The 24,361-nt window shown below is 43.9% G+C and overlaps 1 protein-coding gene across 2 annotated transcripts in view; it reads left to right on the top strand.

Moving 5' to 3' along the window:
* Positions 1–2,522: 2,522 nt before the first annotated feature.
* stard9 (StAR-related lipid transfer (START) domain containing 9) overlaps positions 2,523–24,361 on the top strand; it is a 282,626-nt gene continuing 260,787 nt past the window's right edge. Inside the window, exons 1-2 of one of the 2 annotated variants that reach the window (XM_072569468.1) lie at positions 2,523–2,797; positions 17,376–17,445. In XM_072569468.1, the coding sequence (XP_072425569.1) occupies positions 2,751–2,797; positions 17,376–17,445 (117 nt within the window). In that variant the 5' untranslated portion in view covers positions 2,523–2,750. The remainder of the gene's footprint in view (positions 2,798–17,375; positions 17,446–24,361) is intronic. The other variant, XM_072569469.1, reaches the window with a different exon arrangement.

Below are 24,361 nucleotides of genomic sequence, written 5' to 3'. Positions count from 1 at the left end.
ATGGATTTTTAGGAGTCTTGATAGAATAGATGTGGAGAGGTTGTTTCCACTTATGGGAGAGTGTAGGACCAGATGGCAAAATCTCAGAGTAGGGGTTGCCCTTTAAGGAAAGAACTAAGGAAGAATTTCTTCTCTTGGGATAGGGAATCTGTGAAATTCTTTCCTGTAGAAGCAGATAAACAGATTTTTGATGAGTAGGGGAATCGGTGGTTATGGTGGAAAAAGCAGGAAAGTGGAGTTGAGGATTATCACATCATCCTTGATTTCTTGAATGGCCTACTGGTCTGAATGGCCTACTTTTGCTCCTACATGTTATGGTCACTGGACTTACCTGGTATTCTATTTCCTCTAGCAACCACCACCCTAACTCCTCAATTGTTGTATCTACTTATCCTTTTACAAGCTGTCAATGAGCTACTGCTCATTTAAATCAGAGAACATGGCAACTGCCTCTGCAATAAAATTCTGGGATTTACATATTAATCAATGGAAACTTGCATCCCTATTCTATTAACAAAGACTTTCTTTGCTGCTGGATTCTGGATTTCAGGACAGATTTGGCCCCTGCCCAGGAATCTCCAGTGCAGAAGCGGGTAATTTTTAATCTGATCAGGGTCAGAAATAAGATTTCTGAATACTTTGGATCAATAAATTTTTCTGGAAAAGAACAATCTTTCAAACTTTGGTGTAGGTTTGGATCTATTATAAAGCTGACATTAATATTATTTTCACCTCCTTGATTGCCAAAAATATGAAATTATCGATATTTTGAGAAATAAGTAAACAACAAGGACATTGGTTAGGCAACTATTGGACTACTGCATGCAATCTGGTCTCCCTGCTATAGGAAGGATGTTGTGAAATTTGAAAGAGTTCAGAAAAGATTTACGAGGATGTTGCCAGGGTTGGAGGGTTTGAACTATAGGGAGAGGCTGAATAGGCCGGGGCTATTTTCCCTGAAGCGGGGCTATTTTCTCCCTCAGAGGTGACGTTATAGAGGTCTATAAAATTATGAGGGGCTGAATAGGGTAAACAGCCAAGGTCTTTTCCTTGGAGCTGGGGAGTCCAAAACTAGAGGTCATTGGTTTAAGGTGAGAGGGGAAAGATTTAAAACGGGCAACATTTTCACACAGTGTGTGTATGGAATGAGTTGCCAGAGAAGGTGGTGGAATTACAGCATTTAAAAGGCATCTGGTTGGATATCTGAATGGTTTAGAGGAATATGGACCAAATGCTGGCAAATGGAACTAGTTTAATTTGGGATAGCTGGTCTTCATGGACGAGTTGTCCCAAAGGGTCTGTTTTTATGCTGAATATCTCTGTTGCTCTATGAGAAACTGTTTCAGGTAGACTTAAAGCAATATAACACAGGGAAAATGCAAACACACATGAAATATAAGATTGTACCAAGTGGTCTTCCCTCTGTGCTTGTCTCGAAACAAACAACTAATTGATTACACATGGTAGTTTGGGCGAGTGGTCTAACCTCTGTTCTCTATCAAGTTGTCTCACTGGTGATGTAGCTGAGGCAGTTTCCTCAAAGGGGCTGGGCAACCTCAAGTTAAGGTAGCACAGTGGGTAGCACTGCTGCCTCACAGTGCCAGGGACCTGGGTTTGATCATGGCATCGGGTGACTGGTGTGTGAAGTTTGCACATTCTCCCCGTGTCTCTGTGGGTTTCCTCCACAGTCAAAAACATGTGCAGGTTTAGTGGATTGGCTATGCTAAGTTGTCCACAGTGTCTGGGTAAACGCATGGTTACAGGGATGGATAGGATGGGGACCAGTGGGACCAGTTGGCGTGGACTCGATGGGCTGAATAGCTTGCTTTCACACTTCAATTCGATGTTTCTGTTCTGGGTGTGTCATTATCACAGACTGACATTCATACCCCCCCGACATTTTTAAAGAAGGTGACAAATTTTGGTAGCAAGTAACCTGTTGTTTTCTCAGGATGATGGTTGAAGAATTCTCTACCGCTTTTTCTTCAGGACATTGTCACACTATTCTCTCTTCCTAAACAAGCAGATGGGACAACATTTCTCCCTGTGTACCGACTGAAACCCAGGAGCAGTGTTTGAACCATGGACATTGTTGGTCCTGAGACACTGTCCCAAAACCCGTTTCCATGGACCGTTAGAAAAAGTCCCACCTCCCGCCTCGGACCAACCGTCAATTAGAGTACCGGCCCCGCCCTACACGCTGATCTGCCCAATCACCGTGGCCCCTCTCCTCTTGTCCTCATCATCTTCCATGTGATTAGCATCTGCTTTTGGCCCAATCCCCGCCTCTGACGTGCCAGACCGCTCCGCCCACTGGGCTGATTGACAGCTCCATCCCGCCCCGGTCCGGGGGGTTGACCCACCTATCGCCCCGCCCCTTTCCTCTTCCACCGACCCTCGCTCCGCTTCGACTGATTGACAGCTCCATCTCGCCCCGTCCTCCTGCGCTCGTTGACAGACCCTCGCTCCGTGCCCGTGTTGTGATTGACAGCCCCCGGCCTCTGATTGACAGTTTCCCATCACCCCGCCCCCTGCTCTGATTGACAGCCATCCACGCCCCGCCCCCCCCCTTGTCAGGACATTCACTGTCCGGTGGGATGGCAGTACAGGCGGCGGAGTGAGGAGCGTGTCCGGACAGGCATCTCGCTCGGGTGGGGGGCGAGGGGGAGACGGGCCGGCGGAAAATGACACTGGTGCCTGAAGTTGCGCAGTGAAGCACAGCCGAGCAGCAAGACTAATCCTCCTGAGTGATGGCCAACGTGCAAGTGGCCGTCAGGGTTCGACCCCTCAGCAAGAGGTGAGGAAGAGAGGGTGAGGGCCAGGGCTAGAGAGAGAGAGGGAAGAAAAGGAGTGAAGGGTGTTAGGAAGAGAGGGAAGGTAGGGAGGAAAAGGGGAAAGAGATGAGCAAGAGTGGGGCGAGATGAGAGGGTGGAGGCGGCGTGGGGCTGGGAGGTTAGATGAGTGGGTGAAGGTGAGGAGTGGAGGACCAGAGGGAGATATGGGAGGTGGAGAGGAGGACACAGGGACCAGAGGGAGATATGGGAGGTGGAGAGGAGGACACAGGGACCAGAGGGAGATATGGGAGGTGGAGAGGAGGACACAGGGACCAGAGGGAGATATGGGAGGTGGAGAGGAGGACACAGGGACCAGAGGGAGATATGGGAGGTGGAGAGGAGGACACAGGGACCAGAGGGAGATATGGGAGGTGGAGAGGAGGACACAGGGACCAGAGGGAGATATGGGAGGTGGAGAGGAGGACACAGGGACCAGAGGGAGATATGGGAGGTGGAGAGGAGGACACAGGGACCAGAGGGAGATATGGGAGGTGGAGAGGAGGACACAGGGACCAGAGGAAAAAGACGGGGGAGGGGGGGAAGAGGGGAAAGGGAAGAAGGACAGAGAGAAAGAGAGAGAAGGAAGGGTGAAATAAAGGAGAGAGGTTTCACAGTAATGAGTTGGAGAGGATGTGGAAGGAAGTTTGGTGGGGGGGGTGTTGGGTGAAGAGTGGAGGGCAGTAGGGTGATGAGATCTGGTTACTGGGTGAGGGAGATTGTGCAGAGAAATCGGAGTGGGTGGGAGAAAGGGACATCTGCCAAAGTAAGAGCTGGGGCTAAGGAGGAGGGTTAATGATGGGCCTCAATGCCGAAGGGGTGGGGAGAATAAGAACTGTCAAAAATGGTGATTTGTAAAGTTGCGTGTGTGTTTTTCAGACTGAAATTTGTCAAAGTACTCTGTGTTTCATTCGTCTCAGTTTAGAGGCTCGATTGCAGTGTAAACTAGAAATTTCAAATCCACACCCGAACTGATTCTGATAAACTAAATCACTGTTGTATGAGAGATTGTACAGTTAGATTATTTGTACAACTCCGTGTGTTGTTTTGTTGTTAGGAGAACAGGAAAAGGGCAGACCATCAGAAATCATTGGTTAAAGCTGTCCCTCTTAAAATAAAGTGCTTCCAAATTTGGTTACAACATAATCTGGTTGGCATCTGTTCTGATAATTGAAAGGGAAAGCTAAGTGCTAGCAAGGGTTTGGTAAAGATATAAGTTAATGATCTGTCAGCTAATTATTGCTGAGTTTCAAAGACTGGGTGTATTGTGACAACGCCAGTAACAGCTGGAATGAATGTCGTGCTCGTTTGTCCTTCCCCCAACTTTGATCAACAAAGCAACATTATACAATTCTAGAAGTTTGATTTAAACAAAAATATTTAGTTTTATTTTGTATAAAGACTTGGGAGCAAAGCTTAAACAATTCATTGTTAAAATATTGCATAAGTTAGTGTAAGTTTCATCTAAATATCTCTTCACTGTATTTAACGAGCATTTTGTGCCTCAACTTCCCTTCGAGCTCAATGTGTTGCACTGATATTAGAAATGGAAAATGAATCTGCAGCGAAGCAATGAGGGGCACTCAGTAAGGAGCTGGGGAGAGTTCAAATCTAACATGTACCCTTTAGAGGGAAATGTAGGAGCAATAAGTTCAGAGAACCCTGGATGTCTAGAACAATTCAGAACTGGATGAAGAGGAAGAATTTTAGCAAGACTTTTAGCAAGTCCAAAGGAAACAATTCATTGGCGACCCAAGAGGAATATAACAACTGCAAAAGGGAACTTAAAGCAATGAGAAGAGCAAAAAGGAGGCATGAGAACAGAATTAGGGTGAATCTTAAGTTACTTTATAAATGCATTAACAGGAAGAGGTTAACCAGGGAAAGAATGGAGCCCATTAGGGGTCTGGGGTGGGAGGAGGGATGGTGAAGCTGCAGGATATTGGAAAGATATTGAATAAATGCTTCTCTTCAGTCTTCACTCTGGAAAACGAGAATGTACATACAGAATTCAGGAAGAGGGACTGTTAGGTACTTGCACAGTTTGAACTAGGTAATGGAGAGATATTGGAAACTGTCGGGCTTAAAAACAGACAAATCCCCTGGTCTGGACGAATTGCATCCAAGGCTGCTGTGGAAGGCAAGGTTGCAGGGGCTCTGACACAAACTTTTAAACTTAAAAATCACACAACACCAAGGTATAGTCCAATAGGTTTATTTGGAATTTTTAATTCCTCTTTAGCCACAGGGGAAGAGCCAGAGGACGGCTAATGTGGTTTTTGGGAGGGGCGGTAGAGATTAGATTCCCTACTGTACGGAAATAGTCCATTTGGCCCAACAAGTCCACACTGGTCCTCCGAAGAGTAACCCATCCAGACCCATTCCCCGACCTTGTATTTAACCCTGCACCTAACAATATGGACAATTTAACATGGCCAATTCACCTGACCTGCACATCTGGAAACTGGAGCACCCAGAGGAAACTCATGCAGACATGGGGAGAATGTGCAAACTCCACACAGACAGTTACCTGAGGCGGGTATCGAACCCGGGTCCCTGGCGCTGTGAGACCGCAGTGCTAACCACTGAATAATGCTAACTTTCTACTCTACAGGTAAAGTGATTTTTCATTAGCAATCTTCCTTAGCACGATTTTCTATAACGTGAGGTTGCAGAGGAACACAACCGTGGCATTATAGCAGAACAATCTGTAAAAGAATAAAGAAAAACAACAACATTACAGAGCATAGGAACAAATTGGCAAATAGAAAATAAAAAGTTCAGAATAACAGTTCGTCCAACCCAATCCACACTGGCACCTAGCATCTAGTCTTCTCCAGGCCTCACCTTTAGGCTCTCGAGACAGGGAGAATGTTCTGGAATCATCTTGAGACCCCACCGAGGCCATGCCAAGCCGCTGAGAGATAGCCATGACTGGCAGCCACTCTAGGCTGCTGAAAGACTGCCAGGTCGGGCTAAAGCCAGAAGTTCAGAACATCACCAAGAAGGGAAAAACATAGGAGAAAAAAATAGAAAAGAAATGGACTGAGTGATCGAGCTCAAATTGAGGTGTCATACCCCGTGACCATCTTCAATCTGCAGGTATTTAACACCGATAAGTGCAAGGTGGTGCACTTTGGAAGAAGCCGCAAGATGAGGGAATATTTAATGAAAGGCAGGACATCGGATAGCTTACAAGAGTGGAAGGATCTTTGGATAATTATTCTCGGATCCCTGAAGTCAGCAGAGCATGAAAATAGGATAGATAAGGCATACCAGACAGTTGCTTTCATCCATCATTGCGTAGAGTATAAAAGCAAAGAAGTAACATTGGATTTGAATGTAGCATTGGTCAGGCCACAGCTGGAGTACTGTCTGCAGTTCTGGTCACCTCACTACAGGAAGGATGTGATAGCACCAGCGGAATTACAGAGGAGATTCACCAGGATGTCATCTGGGATGGAGAAACTGAGCTATAAGGAGACATTTGGGAGGCTTTAATTGTTTTCTTTAGAGCAGAGAAGACTGGAGAGGAGGAACTGGGGCCATGATTGAGTTGTGTAAGATTATGAGGGATATAGAGGGTGAGGATCATGAGAATGATTAGAGAGCAGCTGTTTCCCCTTTGAGGAGTCAATCATGAGAAGGCATAGTTTTAGGGTAAGGGACAGTTGATTCAGAGGGGATTTGGAGGAGAAAGTCTTTTTCACTGAGCAGGTGGTGGGAATCTGGAATGCACTGCCTTGGAAGGTAGTGGAGGCTAGGAATCTTACAACCTTTAAAAGTACTTCAAATATCATAATGTTCAGAGATATGCAGGAAGTTGGGATTAGATCTGTTACTGCAGAGTTGATGGGCCTTTTCTGCACTGTATGAGTCTGTGATGTGGAGATTGAACTCTGGGTCAGTGGGGATTGCTGTTCAAATATACTGCAGAGAGATGCAGGGTTTGTCGTTCGCTGAAAACTGTAGACAGTGACTTTAAAAGGAGATTGCTTACAGATACTTGCCTTAGTTGTAAAGGGGCCAAAATTCCAGTTGTTAATCAAGCCAAAAACTGAACTGAATTAAAAAGAAACAATATCCTTCCAGCTCTCCTTCCTTTAAGCTGCTTTAAAACCTTGCATTTGACCGAGCTTCTTGTCACCTATCTTGTGATCACACTCAGGCAAACTTCCTTGGATTGTATTACTGTATTAAAAAGTCACATTAAATTCTGTTATCATTTAAATTTGCAAAAAAAAATCAGGAAGTCTCCCAAGTTTTGGTTGTGCTTTTGCTTTGTTTGGCATTTCTTTTATTATGGATTTTTTTTGTGTGTAAATGCTTGAGAAGAAGATAAAGGCAAATTCCCTGTGTTTCACCAAAGTTCTTTTGGAAATACTTGTTAAAACAATTCAGTGCGACTTGTCTGTCAAATGAAAATAAAAGTGGATTCTGCCAATCTTAAATCAAGGCAGAAAATTCTGGAAATGCTGAGCAGATCAGGAGGAAGAAACAGATTCAACATTTCAGGTCAATGACTTTTCATGACTGAACCCTTTGTGGTTCTGTATCAATATTTTCAACTTAGACCCCTGTGAAATACTTGGAAGGCTGAAGCATGCAAAATGAAAGTTGTTAAAGAAATCTTTTAAAATATGGTAAAGAGAAGATAGAATTGCTGAGAATGTGGTTTGTATCATCCAGTGACTTCAATAAGTACCTTTAAAGACAGCTGAGTCCTACTAACTGTATGCCGAATTTTTGTTCAGCTCTGAGGAATGTTGGCTCACTTTTTTTAGCTAGTGAAGTGAGTTTTGATCTTAATAGTTAGCACATTGTGGTTACAATTGCAGTGTGAAAACAGTTGTTCAGCAAAACTATCATATTGTTTTGGCTTTTATTAATATTTGTTCATGGGGTGGAGGCATTGCTGGTGGAATCAACATTTATTGCCGATTTGCTAATTGTCCCTTAATTGAGTGACTTTCCATTTCAGAAGCTGTGGAGTATCGACCACGTCCCAGTAGCCTTGGCATGTGGGTCAGATTAAGACAGGAGTGAATCGCGTAGGTTTTTCAACAGTTGGCCATTGGTCACCATGAAGCCAGCTTTTAATTCCAGATTTGTAATGAATTCAGATTTCATCATCTGCTATGGTGGAATTCAAGTGTATGATCCCAGAGCAGTCTAGGGTCTGCATTACTAACCCATTGATAATACCACTGTGCCACTGCCTGTCCAGAAGCTACATGTGCAAACCAGGTGGTTTTTTTCAGCAATTGCCCCTGGATGTGTAAGAACTGCTAAAATGAAGCCTAGACCCTGGGTGCTTTTCTTTCTACTTTGGGTCACAGAATACAGTGGGAAACAGACCTCAAGCGTTCTACAGTTGGTTCTGATATAACGTGATCATAGAATAGAGTTGAATCATAGAAATCCTGCAGTGAGGAAATAGACCATTTGGTCCAACAACTTAACACTGACCCTCCAAAGAGTAATCCACCCAAACCCATCCAGTCCTTGCCATCAACCACCACCCTCTGCCTTCTTTCAGCGAGCTAATTCACTAAATCACCTAACTCCATATTTTATGCAATAGCCTACTGTGTGGAATCTTATCAAATGCCTTGCTGAAGTCCTACTATCTTGTCTGGGGTGAGTATCTCTTTCTTTAAGCCATAACAGTTGACCACTCTGGTGTGACCATGGCTGGCCAAATGTAGTAGGAGAAAGGTGAGGACTGCAGGTGTTGGAGATCAGCATCGAGAGTGTGGTGCTGGAAAAGCACAGCAGGTCAGGCAGCATCTGAGGAGCAAGAGAATCAACACTTTGGGCATAATCCCTTCGTCAGGAATGAAGCTTGTGGGCCGGGGGAATGAGAGATAAATGGAAGGGGGGGTGATGCTGGGGAGAAGGTAGCTGAGATTGCAATAGGTAGCTGAAGCTGAGGGAGAAAGAGAGAGGTCGGAGAGGAAGGTTAAGCGGATAGGTGGGAAAGACAATGGACAGGTCAAGAGGGCGGTGCCAAGCTGGAGGCTTGGGACTGGGATAATGTCGGGGGAGGGGAAATGAGGAAACTGGTGAAATCCACATTAATCCCATGTGGTTGCAGGGTCCCAAGGTGGAAAATGAGCCTTTCTTCCTCCAGGCGTTGGGTGGTTAGGGTTTGGGGATGGAGGTAGCCCAGGACCTGCATGTCTGAGGGGGAGTTGAAGTGTTCAGCTACAGGGTGTTGGAATTGGTTGGTGCCGATGTCCCAGAGATGTTCTCTGAAACGATCCGCAAGTTGGCGTCCTGTCTACCCAATGTAGAGGAGACCACATCGGGTTCAACGGATATAGTAGATGACATTTGTGGAAGTACAGGTGAATTTCTGTCGGTTTTGGAAGGATCCCTCCAGTACACCTCCTCCACTTCCCCCACCTCCGCTCATGAATCCCATTCCTCCCAATGCAATAAGGACAGAATCCCCCTTGTCTTCACCTTCCGCCCCACCAATCTCCGTTACATCGCATCATCCTCTGCCACATCCGCCACCTACAAACAGACCCCACGACTAGGGATATATTTCCCTCCCCACCCCTGTCAGCGTTTTGGAGAACTGTTCCTTCCACGAGTCCCTTGTCAGATCCACGGCTCCCACCAGCCCACATCCCACCTTTCCCTATCACTGCAAGAAGTGCAAAACTTGCGCCCACACCTCCCCCTTCACCTCCATCTAAGGCCCCAAGATATCTGACAGAAATTCACTGTACTTCCACAAATGTCATCTAGTGTATCAGTTGTACCCGATGTGTTCTCCTCTCCATCAGGGAGACAGGATGCCAACTTGCAGATTTCTTCAGAGAAGATCTCTGGGACACCCGCACCAACAAATGGGGCATCATGGTGGCTCAGTGGTTAGCACTGCTGTCTCACAGTGCCAGGGACCGGGTTCGATTCCAGCCTCTGGCAACTGTCTGTGTGGAGCTTGCACATTCTCCCTGTGTCTGCATGGGTTTCCTCCCACAATCCAAGATGTGCAGGTTAGGTGAATTAGCCATGCTAAATTGCCCATAGTGTTCAGGGATGTGTAGGCTAGGTGCATTAGTCAGGAGTAAATATAGGGTAGGGGAATGGGTCTGGGTGTGTTACTCTTCGGAGGGTTGGTATGGACTTGTTGGGCCGAAGGGCCTGTTTCGTAGGGATTCTAATTCTAATTCAACCAATCCCACCGCCCTGTGCTGAACACTTCAACTCCCCTTCCCACTCCACCAAGGACATACAGGCCCTGGGCCACCTACATCACCAAACCCTAACCACCTGGAGGAAGAACACCTCATTTTCTGCCGTGGGTCCCTGCAACCACATGGGATTACTGTGGATTTCACCAGTTTCCTCATTCCCCCCACTCCACCCTTTCCCAGTCCCAAGCCTCCAACTCTGCACTGCCCTCTTGACCTGTCCATTGTCTTTCCCACCTATCCTCTCTAACCTCCCCTCTGACCTATCACCTTCTCCCCACCTTCATCTCGCTATTGAATTCTCAGCTACCTTCTCCTCAGCCCCCCCTCCTCCCATCTCTCAGCCCCCTAGCTCACAAGGCTCATTGTTGACAAAGGGCTTATGCCCAAACATCAATTCCCCTGCTCTTTGGGTGTTGTCTGACCTGCTGTGCTTTTTCAGCACCACACTCTCGACTCTGGTCAAATGTAATCACTGTTAAAGGGTAGAAAATGCTTAGTTTAGGCATCAGAGCTTATTGATATAAAGAATCATTACTGCACGTTTAACAGTGCACCAGATGAGAGGTATTCCAATATCAGCATTCGAGATCAGCTATAAATCACTTAGATTGCCAATGGATCGATGGGTTAAACTTGCTGCTTCACAATACGTTTTGACATGCAGTTGGGGCATCACAGCACTTAGTTAACCTATCAATGCCTTTTAACAGTCCAATGGAAGGATTTTACTAAAGCAATTTGTTGATTTACACTACAGAGTGTCTCTGACTTAGCCTTCATAAGATCAGAAGTGGGGATGTTCGCTGATAGCTGCACAATGTTCAGCACCATTTGTGACTGCTCAGATACTGAAGCAGTCCACGTCCAAATGCAACAGAACCCGAACAATATCCATGCTTGGGTTGACAAGTAACATTAGTGGCACACAAGTGTCCGATAAGAACCATTTTCAACAAGAGAGAATGTCATCATTGCCCCATGACATTGGAAGGTACCTCCATCACCGAATCCCCCGCGATCAAAATCTTGGGAGTCATTACTGACCTGAAACTAATCTAGATTAGTCAAATAAGTATGTGACTACAAGATCACATGAAACAGTAATTCACCTTCTGATTCCCCAAAGTCTGTTCACTATCGACATGGTGCAGGTCAGGAGTGTGATGGAAAAGAACCCACTTGCCTGGATGGATGCATCTTCAACAACACTCATGAAGCTTGACACAATCCAGGACCAAGCAGCTCGTTTTGATTGTTTCTGAATGTGGTGCCGTTCAGTTACTCGATAACCAACACTCAATCACAGTAGTGTACACCATCTACAAAATGCAGTGCAGAACAAAGAAAAATCCTTAGACAATACCTTCCAAACTCACGAGCAGTACCATCTAGAAGGACAAGGGCAGCGGATACATGGGAATACCATCACCTGCAAGTTTCCCTCCAAACCATTTAATATCCTGACTTAAAGAATCCGAGAATTCTACAGTACCATTTGACTCATCGTGTCTATATTGAATCAAAGAGTTGGAAAGCCCAAGAAGCTTCCTTGCTTTACAATGCTGGTTACTGCAAAGACAAAGGACATCCAACCATACAGTGGGAACAAGAATTTGGCAAGTGTCTTTAGTTCATTCTGATTTGGAGAATAAGTTCCGCAGACCAGGTTGATAGTGTCAAAAGCTTTGTTTCTTAGAATCCCCATAGTATGGAAACAGGCCATAGTTCAAGCTATGGAAATGTAGACCTTGATGTTGCTCTTTTTTTTAATGTTGTCTTCTTACAAACACATCACTTGTTCCACAGTCTGGACCAAAACCACATTGATTCCAGGAGGCTGTTTACAAGGTGGTTTCATGGATTTTGTGAAAGATTTTTCCTGCTATTGACAGAAGACTCGTTCCTCAGTAGTTGTTGCACCCAGTTTTGGATCCTACAGTAGTTCTCCTATAACGTGATGTTTGCATTCCTGTGCAATCCCACATTATAGAAAAATTGTGCTTTAGAAACACCGCTTCAAGTGTGGATTTGGATTCCAGATTTTTATTGAATTCAACATTCACCATCTACCATGGCAGGATTTGAACCTGGGCCCTCAGACATTATCTGGGTCTCTTGTTTAATTGTGTAGTAATGTTACCATTAGACCATGAGCTAGGCACAATGAAATGTCCTGACACCTAGGAGGGAGTACTTCAACTGAGCCACAGCTAACACATTACCACTGCTATCATTTGTTGTTAATAGTGTTTGGTATTCTCGTCCTGATTATAAACAGTCATTTAGCTCCAGCTTTTCTGGTTCAAAAACATCTCTTCAATTAAAGATTACTTTTGCCTTTCAGGCAACAAGGGAATGAGGAATGAAGTTGATCTGTGCAGAGCTAAGGTGATCAGTTTCAACACAGAAAACTGACCTTTTTGCTGCCAACCTTCTCGTGTTATATATGCTAAAGGTGTAATAAGATCAGGAGTGTACTCTTGGGTTCAAAACCCAAAAGCAAATACTTAATAAATTGCCATCTCAAATTGTTCAGTTATTTATGTTTAATTTAGCTGCTTAAACTGGCTAGCCTATATATTACTAGTTTTGAACATTTTTCCTCATTTCCTGGTTTGCAGGTTTGTTACTGGAGGTTAGCTAGTCTTTTGGTGTAATGCAGGTAAACCTCAGCGCTGTACCTGGATCAAAGGCATGTTGAAAGCTCAATGAAGAGAATGCAGCATTTCAGGTTCCTCTGGTTGCATTTATTGATGGTCCAGTTGAAGCTTCGTTTCTCTGGAGTTTATTTCTGATTTGTTGTCATTGGTTTTGACTCTGTGTTCCTTGGACACAATTCAAATAAAACAAATTAATATTTAAAAGGTATTATTAAAAAACAAAATAAACCTTCTCACATTTGAAATTGATCTTCAAAGACTAATGTTTTACTAGTAGATTTTAGTGCCAGCTATCATTTTAATTAGTTATTACATATCTTTACAATAGAGGAACCTCCCACAGTACTTGACTTGTGCAAAAATGCCTGATTAATTGGGGTGGCACGGTGGCTCAGTGGCACTGCTGCCAGGATCCCAGGTTCGATTCCAGCCTCTGGCTACTGTCTGTGTGGAGTTTGTACATTCTCTCATGTCTGTGTGGGTTTCCTCTGGGTGCTCCGGTTTCCTCCCACAGTCCAAAGATGTGCAGGTCAGGTGAATTGGCCATGCTAAATTGCCCGTAGTGTTAGGTAAGGGGTAGATGTAGGGGTATGGGTGGGTTGCGCTTCAGCGGGGCGGTGTGGACTTGTTGGGCCGAAGGGCCTGTTTCCACACTGTAAGTAATCTAATCTAATCTAATCTAATTTGTCCCTGTACAAATCATGAGTATGACATCAGTTAATATAAACCATCTGAATGATATTAAATGTTTTGTATGTTAAATGTCACATTGGTCTCGTGTTAACACTCACCATTCAGAACAAGGGCATGGGTCTGCTGTACTGAGAGATGTAGTCTTTCAGATCAAATGTTAAACAGAGAACCAGAAAGTTTTCAAGTCGACAAAAGTGCTGTCACAACTAAGATAGCTAGATTGTAAAGGATAAAACTAGAGCCTAGCAAATGCCTATTTAAATTTCTTAGAAAATTCGACGAGCATGATTTCAGTATGCTACTGTAAGAGTTATAACCCACCACCTGAATACAATTAAATATTCAACTGATGTACAATTTACAAATAACTGTTTGTAGCTGAAGATTTTGTTCAATGCCCTGGTTTATAATTAGCTCTCAACCAATTTTCACTAAAAAAGATAATATGGTTATTTTTATTGGTGGAACTTTGCTGTGCTGTTACATTTGTCTGCAGAGTGACAGTGGTTGTACTTCCCAAGTAGTTCACTTTATGGAGGAAAATTTTGTAATCCCTTGAAGTTATGAAAGATAAAAATGAGTTAATTATTTGACCGTTTTAGAAGCAAATCATATTGGGGGCAGCACAGTGGCTCACTGGTTAGCACTGCTGCCTCACAGCTCCAGGGACCTGGGTTTGATTCCACCTGTATGAAGTTTGCACGTTCTCCCTGTGTCTGCGTGGGTTTCCTCCCACAATCCAAAAGATGTGCAGGTCAGGTGAATTGGCCATGCTAAATTGCCCATAGTGTCAGGTTCATCAGGTAAATGTGGGGGAATGGGTCTGGATGGGTTACTCTTTGGAAGGTCGGTGTGAACTTGTTGGGCCAAAGGGCCTGTTTCCCACACTGTAGGGAATCTAATCTAATCGTGAGAAATACAACGATTCTTTAATCTGATGTTGCTCGGAGATGAAACTATTCTGGATTAGTGGTACTGGAAGAGCACAGCAGTTCAGGCAGCATCCAAGGAGCTTCGAAATCAAGGTTTCGGGCAAAAGCCCTTCAGGAATAAAGGCAGTGAGCCTGAAGCGTGGAGAGATAAGCTAGAGGAGGGTGGGGGTGGGGAGAAAGTAGCATAGTGTACAATGGGGACCATCTCTGACACCTCCCTCCCCTTCCTGGACCCCTCCATCTTCATCAATGACGACCGACTTGACACTGACATTTTTTACAAACCCACCGACTCCCACAGCTACCTGGATTACACCTCTTCCCACCCTACCTCTTGCAAAAATAGCATCCCTTATTCCCAATTCCTCCGCCTCCGCCAGATCTGCTCCCAGGAGGACCAGTTCCACCACAGAACACACCAGATGGCCTCCTCCTTTTAGAGACTGCAATTTCCCTTCCCACATGGTTAAAGATGCCCTCCAATGCATCTCGTCTACATCCCGCACCTCTGCCCTCAGATCCCACCCCTCCAACCATAACAAGGACAGAATGCCCCTGGTGCTCACCTTCCACCCTACCAACCTTCGCATAAACCAAATCATCCGCCGACATTTCCGCCACCTCCAAAAAGACCCCACCACCAGGGATATATTTCCCTCCCCACCTCTTTCCGCCTTCCGCAAAGAATGTTTCCTCTGTGACTACCTGGTCAGGTCCACGCCCCCCGACAACCCACCCTCCCATCCTGGCACTTTCCCCAGCCACCGCAGGAACTGTAAAACCTGCGCCCACACCTCCTCCCTCACCTCTATCCAAGGCCCTAAAGGAGTCTTCCACATCCATCAAAGTTTTACTTGCACATCCACTAATATCATTTATTGTATCCGTTGCTCCCGATGCGGTCTACTCTACACTGGGGAGACTGGGCGCCGCCTAGCAGAGCGCTTTAGGGAACATCTCCGGGACACCCGCACCAATCAACCACACCGCCCTGTGGCCCAACATTTCAACTCCCCCTCCCACTCTGCCGAGGACATGAAGGTCCTGGGCCTCCTTCACCGCCGCTCCCTCACCACCAGACGCCTGGAGGAAGAACGCCTCATCTTCCGCCTCGGAACACTTCAACCCCAGGGCATCAATGTGGAGTTCAACAGTTTCCTCATTTCCCCTTCCCCCACCTCACCCTAGTTCCAAACTTCCAGCTCAGCACTGTCCCCATGACTTGTCCGGACTTGTCCGACCTGCCTATCTCCTTTTCCACCTATCCAGTCCACCCTCTCCTCCCTGACCTATCACCTTCATCCCCTCCCCCACTCACCCATTGCACTCTGCTACTTTCTCCCCACCCCCACCCTCCTCTAGCTTATCTCTCCACGCTTCAGGCTTCACTGCCTTTATTCCTGATGAAGGGCTTTTGCCCAAAACGTCGATTTCGAAGCTACTTGGATGCTGCCTGAACTGCTGTGCATTTCCAGCACCACTAATCCAGAATCTGGTTTCCAGCATCTGCAGTCATTGTTTTTAACCTCAGAGATGAAATGAGTGCAGATGTGAGAAACGAAGTACAGTGAGATGGTGTAGAATCTGTGGGTAGAATTGAGGAACTACAAGGGTAAAACCAAAACTGTAATTGGAGTTATATATAGGCCTGCAAATAGTAGTCAGGAATCGCTACAATCAGGGAGTGTCCCAATATCTTGCAGGTGACAGGTGCGATTAGCCAATAGTGTTGGACGTTTTTCTCCTTTCTTTTGGACATGAGGACAGAAGTATCCATTCATCTTGTCTAGCTTGCCCTGCAATTCAATGGCTGTTTAAATCTTCAGTGGCTTTTACCCATCCTCTCTTCATAATCTCATATGACATAGATAATCAGTATCTATCAATCACTACCTGAAACGTACTTAAAGACCGAGCTTCCACAGTTCCTAAAGTTCACAAACCCCCAAGTAAAACAGTTTCTCCGTATCTTATACTTAAGTGGCAAGTCTCTTAATTTTTTTATTTGTGCGCCACCCCCCACCCCAACCTCTGTTCTAGACTATGCAACCAGGGAAATTATCTTAACTGCATCTATTCTGTCCATCACATAAAGTAGTTTGTATGTTTTAATGAGATCACCTTGCATTCTTTGGAACTTCAGAGAAGACAGGCTGGTTTTACCCAATCTCTCTTCAGAGGGCAGTATCATTATTCCAGGAATAAGTCTGGTGAATCTTCATTGCACTCCCTGTATAGAAATAGTATCTTTGAGATGAAGAGACCAGAACAATACACAATACTCCAGCTGTGGTCTAACCAAATACCAAGCAATTTACTTTTCCCTTTCCATTTAGTTATTGTGGTCAGCGCAAAACTGGAGTAGCCCTGAGACTTGATAATGGAACCTTTTTGGTTTAGTCATGTAAACTGATGAACACACTGGGTGAAATCAGTACAAGATTGTTTGTTTGTATTATTGTCAATGGAATGTAAATGAAAAGGAAATATATGTTAAATTCTGTGCATGTAAGGGCAACTTATAAAATGAGGGTTTGTTTTTGCTTGTTCGTAAGAAATGACAGTACTAATTGTTGTGAAGCAGAATTACTGCCTCTATTCTAAATGGTTTTAGCAATATAGTTATTGTGTCAGAACAGGGCTTCATCAAACAAATTAATGAATTTTTAAATTAATTTCTTGTTTTGAGATAATTTTCCAATCAATTCTTGAAAGACCATGTGATGCAATGGATTAAAAAAAATGACATTTTATCAAGTACAAATGACAAAATCGGAAGTCTAGCATCAAAAACAGAATTGCTGGAGAAATTCCAATCTGAAAGCATCTGTAGAGAGAAACCAAACAGGGCAAGCTAGACAAGTTGAATGACCTACTTCTGTCATTTCGAATCCAGTGACTTTTCTCCAGAACTCAGGAACTTTAGCATGTCTGACTGAATGTGGAAATGGAATGTTTGCTCTATCTTTCGACATAACAAAAGCAGTTTTGATGCACTAATGCCCACTGTAAAGTATATTTGCTTACATTAGTTCATCTCTCCTCCAGAGAAAATGCAGAAGGATCGAGTATAATTGTGCAAGTGGATGACAAGGTAGCCAGCATCAGAAATATAAAGGTAAGTGGCTCTCTGTTTGGACCTGTATTTCCAAGTGGTGACCCATTTAAGACAGGATTTTTTTTCTGAAGGTAGTCAACCTGTGTTGTTATCTCATGCAGAGGGCTGTTGAGGCTGGCTCTTTAAGTATGTTCAAGGCTGAGATAGAGAGATTTTTAATCACTAAGGGAATCAAAGGTAAGGCAAGAAAGTAGAGTTGAGGATTATCAGATCAGCCAGGATGTTGTTGAATGTGGAGTAGAACTGATGGGCTGAATGGCCTGCATCTGCTCCTATGTCTTGTGATTTCATGTTCTTCACCCTCTTATCTATCAAAAATCTAACACAGCCTTGAGTATATTCAATATCCCAGCCTTCACTGGGGTACAGTGAGAGTCATTGTGTGTGTGTGGGGCTGTATCCCAGTGAGAGTCTGTGTGCGGGACTGTACCCCAGTCTAACAACCATCAGAGAGATAAAAGTTTTCCTTATCTCTGCTTTATAAGCGAGATCCCTCTCTCTTAAACCATGTTCTGAGTTTTTAGTTCTTCTACAAGGAGAAATGTCCTCTCCGGATCTGCCCTGTCAAATCTAATCAGGATCTTGTATACTCTAATAGAATCGCCTCTTATTCCTCTGAAATCCAGTGGAAGCAGGCCCAACCTGTTCACCCTTTCTTCCTAAGTTAAACCTTCATCCCAGTTGTGTTTATCCTATCAAACCTTTTGTGTTTGAATTCCCTCATAATAAACATATTTGCATGCACCAGGACACCCAGAACCCCCTCTGTGTCCTAACCTTTTCCAGGGTGACAAACATTCTTGTCTGTAAATTTGAAAAAATGCTTAAGTTCACTGTAATGGTTTCAAGAAAAAAGTGCATTACTACTTAGAAGCTTCATGCATGCAAACAAATATGAAAAAATTGTGTTGCCCTCTTTGTTGTGCTTGCCGTAAATATGTATAGCACAAAAGGAGACCATTTTTGTTATACGCTCCTGGGATGCGGACATCATGGGCCAGACCTAGGATTTACTGGCCACACCTAATTAAGACCAGGACAAATTGAGGACTGCAAATGCTGGAGATCAGAGTAAAAGTGTGGCGCTGGAAAAGCACAGCTGGTCAGACAGCATCCGAGGAGCAGGAGAGTAAACATTTCAAGCATAAACAATGTTGGGTGGGGCTGGTGGGAAGATTGCTAGGAATGCGCTAGGTAGATGAAGGTGGGGGGTGTGATGGTGATAGGTCGGAGCGGAGGGTGGAGTGGATAGGTTGGAAGGAAGATGGACAGGTAGGACCGTTCAAGGGGATGGTGCTGAGTTGGATGGTTGGATCTGGGATAAGGTGGGGGGGGGGGGGGGGGGGGAGGGGGGAGAGGAAATGGTGGAAGATGAGGTGTTTGACCTCTAATTGTCAGGTGGCTAGGATTTGGCCTTCCCATTTATCTCTCAGCCTCCCAGGGGCCCAACACCCACATTCCTGATGAAGAGCTTATGTTCAAATCGTTGACTCTCCTGCTTTTCGGATGTTGCCTGACTCGGTGTGCTTTTTCAGCACCACACTATTTGACCCCTAATTAAGATTGCTGTGGATCTGGCATCGTATGTAAGTCAGAAGCATGAGGCTAGCAGTTTCCCTTCCCGAAAAGGCAACAGTGAGCCAAATGGGTTTTTCCTGACCATTAACAACAGTTTCATCGTCCTTAACAGACTCTTAAATTCAGATTTTTAAAAAAAATTGAATTCAAATTCCCCCATGTGCCATGGCAGGTTTTGAACCTGGGTCCCAGGACATTACCTGGGTCTCTGGATTAATTTCCTTGTGCTTTTACCTCCAGATGTTTAATTTCAAACTAGTTTTGAATTTAGATTTATCAAGTTAGTAAACTTTCTTTTGAGCAGTAAATATTTTAGACAGTTTAGGGTGGAATTTGAATTTTCTGTCCTTGAGGATGTCCATTGTTCAAAGCATCTGTATAATTGTTTTCTATGTCTAAATCTGATAGGACTAGCTGTGTTGTTTTCTATCATGAGTATTGTTAGCAGCTGAGTGTGATTAGGGTAAACAGGAAACCTGAAACTGTAGGAAAAGAATTCTTGGTTTTAAAAAATGACTTTAACCTATTGAATGCTGAAACCTCTTGGCTTTAAATAAAGATATTAGGGTGCAATGTGGAGATTAGACCTTATAATTGTATATTATTCATGAAACATATTTGCGGCTCAAATGCTTTACTGAAGCATGATTTGTGTCAGAAAATTCCTATATAAATTAAGTAATCAAGTTTAAAAACAAGGAAACATGACGGTTCTTTTTAATGGTAGCAAAACATTAGGTAACAGGGAAGTGGTGAATGGAATATTAAAAGAAAGGATAAAAATTTTAAATCAGTACCCATTCCCACATTGCAAACTCTGAAGTAGATGCAGTGTTCATAGATTAAGGATTTCTTTGAGAACCTAAACCATGCAAGGTACAGGTACTTTTCTGTTTTGCAACTTAAATTTGTTGAACTTCTTAGGGGCGGCACAGTGACACAGTGGTTAGCACTGCTACCTCACAGCGCTAGGGATCAAGGTTTGACTCCAGCCTTGGGTGACTGTCTGTGTGGAGTTTGCACATTCCCCTTGCATCTGCATGGTTTCTGCTGGTAGCTCAGGTTTCCTTCCACAATCCAAAGCTGTGCAGATTAGGTGGATTGGCCATGATAAGTTGCTGTGTGGTGTTTAGGGATGTGCATGCTAGATGGAGTAGCCATGGTAAATGTGGGATTATGGAGATTGGATGGGTCTGCATGGGATGCTCTTTGGAGGGTCAGTGCAGACTCGATCAGTCACTTGGCCTCTATCTTGTCAGTATGGATTGTATGAAAAATAAATTCTCTCGTAAAAAGCTCAGGTTTCACTCTCAAGTAGGTAGTAGGAATTTCCCAGTTCACCACACCTGCCTTGGGAGAAACTCTTGTAAATGGAGGGATTTTTGGGGTGGGGGCACGTTGGGATGGGCAAGTGTGGGAACCTGCAGGATAGAGTTGGTCTTTTGCTTCCAGAGATAGTCAAAACATGTGGTGCTGGAAAAGCACAGCTGGTCAGACAGCATGCGAGGAGTAGGAGAGTGACGTTTTGAGCATGGGCTGTTCATCAGGATTCCTGATGAAGAGCTCATGCTCGAAATGTCGATTGTCCTGCTCCTCGGATGCTGCCTGACCAGCTGTGCTTTTCCAGCACCACATGTTTTGACTCTGATCTCCAGTATCTGCAGTCTTCACTTTCTCCTGTTCTGAGATAGGGCAGACAAAGCTGCTGGGATTGCTGAGTGCTGCAGTGGCTGTTTAAACGGTCTGCCTCGTTTTATTTAGTTATATCTTAGACTTCCTAGCCCTCACCTTTCTCAACCTGTTAGCACTATGGCTCCTTATAGGACACATCATGATTTCATGCCAATCTACTGACCACTTTTACACATTTTGTGCCAACTCACCCAGTGTCCACGATGGGCAGACCTTAGTAGATACATTGAATTGAAATAAATGAACGTTCCGAATATCTGTACATCCTTCACTATGTTTTTAAAAAAAAACTCCCATTCATGAAAGTTCATTCAAAACACTTTACTCCCCTCAAGTATTTAATCACTTACAAAATGGGCTTGCATTCATAACTTAACATTCTTTGAGCTGTTAATAAACTTGGAATGTCATGGTAAGATAATAGTTTTTGGAAATAGCCAAGTGTTAACACCGAACTAATTATAGCCCTTAGGGTACTGTCAAAAAACAGCCACCATTACATAATAAAACAAATTTATTTTTAATCTTTCACTGACACAGGCTGTTTTTAATTTTGGCGTCTCAGTGCTTAGCACTGCTGCATCACAGTGCAAGGGACCATGGTTCAATTCCACCCCTGTCGGTGGACTGATTCTATAAAAGAATTGGGGATTTAAGTAACTTATGAGTTTGACAGTTGGACAAAATTTACCTGCTTGTGAAGTATTTATGTCTATTCTGATAACTTATGAATATGTGAACAAGGAACAAGACTAGATTACTCAACCCTTTGAACTTGCTCCAGGTTCAGTAACAGAATCATAGATTTCCTACAGTGTGGAAGCAGGCCATTTAGCCCATTGAATACACGCTGACCCTCCAAAGAGCATCCCACCCATAACCCTATCACCCTGCATTTTCCCATGGCTAATCCACCTAGCCTGCATATCCCTGGATGCTATGGGCATGACCAGACAACCTAAGCTGCACATCTTTGGACTGTGGGAGGAAACCTACACAGGCACAAGGAGAATGTGCAAACTCCACACAGTCAGCAGCCAAGGGGTTTATGTGGCACTGTGAGGCAGCAGCTCTCGCCACTGAGTCACCATACAACCCCATATCCATAAGATCATGTCTGATCTGATTTTAAGCTCAATTCTACATTCCTGCAAACCCTCAATATTTCATCCCTGTGTTAATCAAGAACCTGTCTACCTCTGTCTGAAAAACATTACAAAATTTGTAACTCTCACTTTTGCTACAGTAATAATGGTGCTGTTTGAATTCAACACTGAGATCAAATGGCCCTGCTGAGTTTGTGTTTCTCTTGCATGTAAGCCATGCTTCACCCTCTTTCCCTTATTGGCGAAAATGAGATTTACTAGAAATGATCTTGTGGGGCCTGGCTTTTTGGAAGCTGCACAATGTCTTTGACTCTTTTTCTAAAAAAAAATCTAGGCCAAAGATTTGCCTTGCCACAGTTTTTTAAAGTGTCTGCACATAAAGTTGTAGAATATTATTGCATTAGAAGTGTTGAAAGATTAAAACTGTTGTGGAGCAATTCTTCATTTCTTAGTCTATACCTTAAAAATTGAACAAAGGACATTACAGAACTGAAACAGGTTAATTAATGCAATAGGATATTTTTCAGACTTGATGAAGGTTTGTGGAGTTCCCCAAGATCAGTATTCGGTCCTTAACTTTTCCTGACACACACACGTAAGTGCAGGGGAAAATTTCAAAGTTTGTGGATGGTGCTAAACCTAGAATCACTCTAAACTGTGAGGAGGACAGTGTAGAACTTCAGAACAATATGATAAGTTGGTGTAATGGACAGATGAAGATCTATGTGGAGAAGTTCAAGGTTATATACTTTGGTAGAAAGAACATGACCAGACTTTATAAAGTACAGGTATTACTTTAAAGCATGTGCAGGGGTCGAATGACCTGGCTGGATATTTCCATAATCATTAAAAGGGCAAGATATGTGGAGAATGATGTTAATAAATCTACAGTATCGTGAGCTTTATTGATAAGGGTCTAGAGTACAAGAGCAGGGAGATTATCCTGAACTTGTACTTGAAGCTAGTTACACCCCAGCTGAAGTATTGTGTACACTTCTGAGGACCACACTTTAGGGAGGGTGTGAATGCATTGGGGAGAGATTGGGGACTAGGTTACAAGAGTGGTTCCAGGAATGAGAAACTTCAGTTATGAGGAAAGATTGGAGAAGTTGGGATTGTTTTCTGTGGAGAGGACAATGTTAAGAGGAGATTTGTTAGAAGGTTTCAAAATAATGATGTCCGGGCAGAGTGAATAGGAAGAAACTTTAAATGATCAAGAGCAAGAGGGCACTGGTTTAGTGATTTGCAACATCATAACTTTTTCTCACACAACAGCTTGGAATACACTGCCTGGAAATGTGGTAGAAACCAGTCCAATTGAGTCATTCGAGAGAGCATTAAGTGATCATTTAAGTAAAAAAAAAATGTGCAGATTATAGTTGAAAAGGTGGGATAATGCTCATTTAGAGAAATGATGGGCCAGGATCTTGACCAGATGGGCCAATGGGCTGAGAAGTGGCAAATGGTGTTTAATTCCGATAAATGCGAGGTGCTGCATTTTGGGAAAGCAAATCTTAGCAGGGCTTACACACCTTAATGGTAAGGTCCTAGGGACTGTTGCTGAACAAAGAGACCTTGGAGTGGAGGTTCATAGCTCCTTGAAAGTGAAGTCGCAGGTCGATAGGATAGTGAAGAAGGCGTTTGGTATGCTTTCTTTTATTAGTCAGAGTATTTAGTATAGGAGTAATGAGGTCATGTTGCAGCTGTACAGGGCATTGGTTAGGCCACTGTTGGAATATTGCATGCAATTCTGGTCTCCTTCCTATCGGAAAGGTGTTGTGAAACTTGAAAGGGTTCAGAAAAGATTTACAAGGATGTTGCTAGGGTTGGAAGATTTGAGCTATAGGGAGAGGCTGAACAGTCTGGGGCTGTTTTCCCTGGAGTGTTGGAGGCTGAGGGGTGACCTTAGAGGTTTACAACATTATGAGGGGCATGGATAGGATGAATAGACATATTCTTTTCCCTGGGGTCGGGAGTCCAGACCTAAAGGGCGTTGATTTAGGGTGAGAGGGGAAAGATATAAAAGAGACCTAAGGGGCAACTTTTTCACGCAGAGGGTGGTACGTGTATGGAATGAGTTGCCAGAGGAAGTGGTGGAGGCTGGTACAATTGCAAATTTAAGAGACATTTGGATGCGTGTATGAATAGGAAGAGTTTGGAGCGATATGGGCTGGATGCTGGCATGGACGGGTTGGACCGAAGGGTCTGTTTCTGTGCTGTACATCTCTATGACTCCAATTCTGTGGTTTGTGCCAGAACTTTTTCTCCATATGACATCTGGTTTAATGCTGCTCTCTTTGATTAAATGATCAATTCTTCTATTTCAGAAAGTATCTCACTATCTTTTCAAAATAATTAAACTATTATTCAATGTAAGAAATTGTTTATTTACAAATGGAGGGGAAAGCTTTGGAAGCAACCTATTCGCTTGGATAGGAAATTAATTCAGAGATAGGACATGGAGTAGGAATGGTGGATATCTCCTCCGATTGGGTGGAGTCGTAGTTCTTGATAAAATGGAGAACTATAAATAAAGTTTG

This window comes from Chiloscyllium punctatum, chromosome 4 (genome assembly GCF_047496795.1).
Source record: "Chiloscyllium punctatum isolate Juve2018m chromosome 4, sChiPun1.3, whole genome shotgun sequence".
In the NCBI taxonomy this organism is placed as follows: Eukaryota; Metazoa; Chordata; class Chondrichthyes; order Orectolobiformes; family Hemiscylliidae; genus Chiloscyllium; species Chiloscyllium punctatum.
The sequence above is the reverse complement of the archived record's forward strand: the minus strand, read 5'-3'. Positions and strand labels throughout refer to the sequence as shown.